Source organism: Quercus robur, chromosome 2 (assembly GCF_932294415.1).
Source record: "Quercus robur chromosome 2, dhQueRobu3.1, whole genome shotgun sequence".
NCBI classification, from domain to species: Eukaryota; Viridiplantae; Streptophyta; class Magnoliopsida; order Fagales; family Fagaceae; genus Quercus; species Quercus robur.
Genome location: NC_065535.1, coordinates 80,793,477 through 80,800,370, shown reverse-complemented (window position 1 = coordinate 80,800,370; position 6,894 = coordinate 80,793,477). Strand labels below are relative to the sequence as shown.

General features: G+C 35.1%; 1 protein-coding gene across 1 annotated transcript; it reads right to left on the bottom strand.

Annotated features, from left to right (window-relative positions):
• Window positions 1–211: 211 nt before the first annotated feature.
• Window positions 212–6,117, bottom strand: LOC126715266 (lipoyl synthase, chloroplastic-like). The gene is made up of 9 exons (XM_050415793.1): window positions 5,274–6,117; window positions 5,089–5,190; window positions 4,032–4,092; window positions 3,234–3,280; window positions 3,050–3,127; window positions 2,346–2,503; window positions 1,399–1,570; window positions 901–1,012; window positions 212–543 (listed from the first exon to the last, which is right to left on the bottom strand). The coding sequence occupies exons 1-9, from the start codon at window positions 5,427–5,429 to the stop codon at window positions 527–529; spliced, it is 903 nt and encodes a 300-aa protein (XP_050271750.1). The 5' UTR covers window positions 5,430–6,117; the 3' UTR covers window positions 212–526.
• Window positions 6,118–6,894: the final 777 nt, after the last annotated feature.

Sequence of the window (6,894 nt, the reverse complement as noted above, 5' to 3'; positions counted from 1 at the left end):
CTATAGGGTGTCTAAAACGCAACTATAAACCGTTTTGGGCTGTGTTTTTGAAAACGCAGCTCTAGATACCAAATTGGGTTTTCCTGTATCTGCGTTTTCAGAAACGCGGCTATAGGCTATAGGTCCTTACTTTTTCCTATTTTCTTCTTCCTAAACACAATCCTACTTAAAACAAGACCTGTAATTCCTGCCAACACTTAGATGCAACCAATTGGAACCAACAAAACAAATTGCCTACACTCAACAATTCCCAACCAATTACCAGCAAAACAAAACAATGAAAATAAAATAAAACATAAAATCCTCAAAGAAATGAAGATATTTTTTACTAGATCCGGAAAATTTATACTTTATAATAAATTAGGACAACCATTACAGTCATTTGCCCCAATACATACTGCTCTCATTTACCAATTTGTGGTCAACTTGTCAGCCATGAGCCATCCACTGGAAAGTCCACAATAGCCAAAAATCAATAGGATGTGCCAGCAGTGTTGGTAGCCTTATCTCTAAAAGCTCACCAGCTCTATATGAGGATCGGACCTGTAAAATGATTACAAGTAGGAAACTCTGGTGAGGATCTATTTTTTAAAATCCAAAGTCTGAAAAGCTTGGGCAAATTAGTAACTCTTGTCATTCCTAAGAAATTAGTTTGGACTCATCGGAGAGAATTTTCTTTTTATATTTTATTCTTTCCCTAACGCATCTAGTCCATGCTCATATGTACTAGTCAGATAATTATTTAAACCAAGATACATTTGGAAAGGGAAAGTAATCCTGCTAGTCCATTTTGTTGGCTGATTTGTATTTTTTTTTTTTTTTTTAAAAAAAAACATTTATATGAGAATAAAAGAGAAGGACTTTATCATCATATAGTTCAAACTGCAACAGCTAACTTACCAGTGGTCCCACTGGCTACATAACGAAATCCAATGGACTCCTCGTATTCCTTCCAGAAAGCAAACTTTTCAGGGGTGACATATTCTTTGATAGTCAGGTGTAGTGGAGTTGGCTGCAAGAATTGTAACCACTTTAAAGTTAATAAGCCTATCAAGAATGAGAAAAATAGAGCTACTAGCCACTAGGTTTAATATAACCTCAGGCAACCTGTAGACAATTCCTACTTGAACAATTTCTGAAACATCAGAATTACCAAAAGCTAAGTAGTGCCAGATCACAGCCATCTTTTTTTTTTTTTTTTTTTTTGTTAATTAGATCACAGCCATCTTTAAGCATTAAATAAGATTACGCTCTGAAAATATTACAGGCCCAAACTTGGGCAGGAGTCAAGTTATTAAGATTCCCATTTTTATGGACCCTAAGTTTCAAATTTCAGTGTCATGACTAATGCATTAATCTCCCAAGCAAGAAAGAATGAACTATTGTATATCAACTAACCTGTAAATACTGTCCAAGAGTCAAAATATCAACATCAATAGCCCTTAAATCAGCCATAGCTTCTTTCAACTCATCATCAGATTCTCCAAGGCCCAACATTATAGAAGATTTTGTTATCATGCCCTCCTTGTTGATTTTTGCATGTCTTAAAACTGACAAGCTTTGTGCATACCTGCATTTAAAAAGGGGAAAGAAAAAAAATGCAAGAGTTAAAAATAGAATCAGCAATCATATACTCTGAATAGGTAAAGACAATCTATGAAAAAAAAAGCTATATGTGGGTTAACTATAAATTCTGGAATCAACAGACTAGGTCTGCCTGACAATGCACATCCAAATTATTATAATTATCATATTCTAGTATTCTACTTGTGCTTTTGTGGTTCACAATTCGCATAAGCTGCCCATGCAGTTACAATGTTGTAACTAACTGAGTTTCATCCAAACTCTTATATATATGTATGAATTCTTTTGCAAAAGAGAGGAGGCCAAAAACTTACAACCAAAAGCTCCAGAGTCCCCTCCCCTGTACACAAAATCTGAGCTTGTCTTCTAAATGAACTACTGAATCTGAGCATCATGTGTTGGTTGATATTTGCATTTCTTTGCAGAATATCAAAAAGCATTCTTTTAAAATTTAACGTTTGCAGCTATAAACCTAAAAGATCAGGACAGAAAGAATCCAAACATAGCAAGAGGTGGATTACTTGAAGAACGCATTATCTGGAGCCAATACTTGGACAGCCACTTGAAAGTTGATACCAATTGAGGACAAAATTTTGACAAATCTTGATCCCATGTTATATCTAACTCCTACTACATCTATTCATGGCTAATAATAATAGTGAAGTATGCTTTTATAATAAATTCTATCTACAAATGAGTAACAGATAATGAATAACCATACAGCAAACTTAAGCAGAAAGATGACAAGTACTGCAACTCACCCAGCCCTAGGATCTCTAACAATTCTCAGGAGCCGTTTCACAGTCTCAATGTTGTGGGCAAACACATCCAATCCTAAGTGTACCAGAGCGTCTACAGCCTTCAAGTCCCCCCGAAAATCAGAAGTTAAACACTCAACCATGATCTCAGGCTTGAGTTGCTGCAAAAGAGTCATATAGTATCCAATCATAGATAAGAATGTGCTCAACAAGTGTTACTCGCTCACTGTCATGGATATGGTCATTAGTAATTAACAAACATATTCTATTTCCTAATCAAACAACCAACAACAACTCAATGCTAGTAATAGTATAGATTTTATGGTCCATTTAAGTACAGCGCATTAAATCAAATAAAGGGTCCAGCTAACAAGTGTTCTAAGTGCACAGGCTAAGTGGAATTAAAAATCAATTATGAATGGTAATGCATGTCTTTTGAAAGGAAAAAAGAAATACAATTGTCGATAATTCATGGGATTACATCCACAAATCCAAGGTGATTATGCATGTTTTCTAATATTTGGTTTTTCTTTTCTATTTTCTACAAGTTACACATGTAGTTAATGGTTTTATGACTCGTGTTTTATGTTCCAAAAACAAATAACAATAGTTTTCATTATTATTGTGGCTAATCAATTGTTATAGTCAAGCCAAGTTCAGAGTCTTGCATATTCCAAATAATATGGGAAGAGAACTATGCAACTTACACCCAATTGAGAAGCCTTTTCTTGAAGAACACTCATTGCTTCATCAGGTTGAGACACAGTAAAAGCTGGAACCCCATGCTGCAACAAGGATAGACAAGTATAAAAAAGACTAGTAAAAGTGACTGGAATTTTGTTACAATTCCTGTTGGCATTTGCTTTAAGGAATTGTGGTTCTACAGAAAACCTTGAAGATGCCAGCCTTCTCCCCAGCAATTTGTCTCAGAGTATGTCCTGGTTAAAGAATCCAACAAAGAGAAGGAATCACTTATTCATATTAGACTGAATTACTCTTGAAGCACCATAGTAGTTGACTATGATCTAACAATTTTACCTAAATAAATTTACAAATAATTTTTGTACAATCACTATATATATAACAAGCATTTATTTGTTAAATTTTGACATAATCACCAATAAGGCTTAATCCATAAAATTCAGGTGCAAATTTTTTTTCATCATTTACTATGCCATTGTTCAAGGTAAACAGCCTTTAAAGGCATTAGTTTGACATGCTTCCCAGTATTCTATTCTCACAAAACATGACAGCACATACAAATGCAGACACAAGGTTCTGGCCATTAAAATCATTGGAAGAAAAATTAATAAAATCTTATATAAACAGATCAAGTGTCATGTTTAAGGATATTTGTCATAGTTTTTACACCATGTCAAAGCAACGCTCACTAACTGTACCACAGTGAATATAACACTGAAGGGGCATGATAGAGAATCAGCAAATTTATATAAATCTGCATATTTCACAAATTGCTACATGGAACATAAACCAGAAATGCAGCAAAAGGTCAAATTGTTTCCTAAATTTCAACTAGTAGTGCACGTATTGCACATTAAAAGTCAATACAAAATGATAGCTCTATCTTAGAAAACTATATTAATATATCAGCTCACTCACTTACATTTAAAATAGCTATGCATCAATTATTTACATGAATTACCAAGGTTATGTAATTAGAACACTAACCAAGAATCTCCACGTGATCATACCCAAGGGAACATATACCACACACAATAGGTGCCTGAACCTGAAATGTTAGAGCATTAATACTCAGGTTATTCCCGGGCATTATCTTTGTAGAAAACTAATACTAAGCCCAATACAAAGGGTTAATAAAAAATTATATGTAACCTAAATAAAATCTTCCAATAATCTAATAGAAATTGAACAATGTAATAAATAACAGTAATAAAAAGAACAATAAGTACTTTAGGTTATATAGCGAAAGCATCTCATGTAATACCAAGTTGTTATCAAAACCAAAAATTATAATAGATTATTAGAATAACTTAAAATAAAAAAGTGAAAATCCATTTAAATATCTTAAAATTTTGGTACTTGACAGATTTCAAACTCCAGCTACCCCATTCCTCACCGTACTTCGCAGCTACAACATGCACCCACAAACATGTTTATTCCATCCCAAATATCCAAAACCATTTTTCCAAAACAACTTGGTTAAAGGTTTCTAACTTTTAATTTTAAAACAAAAATGATAGTATTATTCAAATAATTTAAAATAAATAATGAAACTTTTTTCAAATTCTAGAAAAGTATGTAAAATAAAGAGGCAAAAGGATTGTCATGTGGCATAAGGAGGGGAAAATAATAATAATAATAGAAGGAGAGGGCATCTATTTGGCACAACCACAGCTTGTAAGACACAACTTTTCTTGTATAGAATATGATGTCAACATTAGACCATGAACAAGCTGAATTTAATCAATAGATACCGCAACAATTACACATACCAAATTTGTTGAATCTAACCAATGAGACTGATACATATAGACAGATTCCATTACACGCATACTAGGTGGACCTTGAAATACATTATAAATGAATATTTGATGAATTTACAACCTCTTAACTAACAAATGAGTATCTTTCATCAAAGAACCAACTTGATCATATTACTTACACAAGCTACTTATACATTGCAATCTTTAATAATTAAAAATAACAACTTTGCACTATGATTAATCAATTAAATAATAAATGACACATGGTTAAGCTTAGCTACCTTCTGGACTATCAACTCACACTGAGTCCCTTTGCCCGATGCTGGTGCACCTGATATCATCACCTTCAAAGGCTCACTCACCAAACACCTCACCTTCAGTCCCTAATAAAGAACACATTTTTATTAGAGAACAGTAAGCAAAAGTTTAAAAGAACACAATATTGGGCAATAAAACAAGAACCAACCTTGGGTTTTGGGCTTATCGTCAAATGGGTGTCGCCAAATACGCATAAAGAGTTGAGACGACGACGACGTTGGGTAGAAGAAGATGGTGGGAGAGAAAGAAAGGAAGAAGAAGAAGAAGAAGGAGAGAGGAGAGACAGAGGGAGTGGGAGTGACATTGGTGGAGTGAGGAGAAGAGAGTGTGGTGGGTAACATTGTTGCTTACTCAGAGAGAGAGAGAGAGAGATGGGTTTGGGTGCAAAGAGATGAATTGAGTAGGAAACTTCAAGTGGGGAAAAGAAAATTATATTAAAGAGGATGTTTCTGATTCCACTTCATTAATAGCAACAAAGTTCATGAACAGGAAAGATCTATGTGGGGAAAAGCCTGTGCAGAAAAGTTAGATACACATCAAACCTGCTCTGCTGTAAAAATCTTGAGTGCAAGTAAGGTAAAGAAGCAGAACAAAAAGGGCATCGGTCTGATACAGCTGCCGTTGGGGCGAACGATGAGGTAGCCGCCGACATCGAAGAGCTGTTGTTGTCGCTGGAGTTGCCATTTCCGTTGTGGGTTTTAGGTTTCATGGCCATGTGAAGAGCTTGGGTCTCTTCAGTCAGCAAATTTTTCGGGTTTTGATGAGGGAGGAGGCGTGAGGTTTGTGGGTAGTGGGTTGAGAGCACGGCGGCGAGAATGGATTGGGAGGTTGAGCTGAGATAGTGAGAGCTGAGATTAGGGATTGGGAAATTTCAATAGTGTTGAAATTTAATTAGTACCATATGTGGAGCTGCGTTTTATTGAACGCAGCTCAAATACATTTGGAGCTGCGTTTTTTTTTATTGAACGCAGCTCAAATACATTTGGAGCTGCGTTTAAAAAAACGCAGCTCCATATCAGATCGAGCTGCGTTTATTAAACGCAACTCCAAACGGTTTTGAGCTGCGTTCAGTAAAACGCAGCTCAGGAAAAAATTTTAAAAAAAAAAAAATTTCCCCGCAGAGCCGCGTTTTAAACTGAACAAAACGCGGCTCCACCCTTGGTCTATAGCCGCGTTTATAAAACGCGACTATAGACCAAGGGTGGAGCCGCCTTTTTATAAAACGCGGTTCAAATTACTATCCTGGAGCTGCGTTTCTGTGAAACGCAGCTCAAAAACGCAGCTTAAACTGGCGTTTTTAGTAGTGCATGGACAAACTCTGCATAAAGTATTCAAGCTCAAAACTCCACCACAAAAAATATCCTTTTTGGCTAAGAATAAAAATCTCTTCCCTTAACATTTCTTTGCACATGTATCTAGTTCAATATCTGATTCTATAAATATCAACTCATTTATCAACACAATTAAAAGGAATAAAATAGTCTATCTCATTTTCAATATGAAATTAAACATTTCATTACCTTCTTGTCTTCCATATTAACCTTCAAATATTTTGATTGATCCTCCTTTAAGGCTTGCAAAGGATAATGAGGATAAAATGAAGTTTTGTCTATTTGGTGCATTGGTTTTAGAGATGATTTGGAAATGTAAGAACCAAGTTGTTCACGAAGGAAGAGTGTTTTATGTGAAGATCTTATGAGAAATTTGTTCAAAGTTTTCAATGAGCATTGGAGCTGTAGAAAAACCAAAACATTCACGCCCTCAAGAGC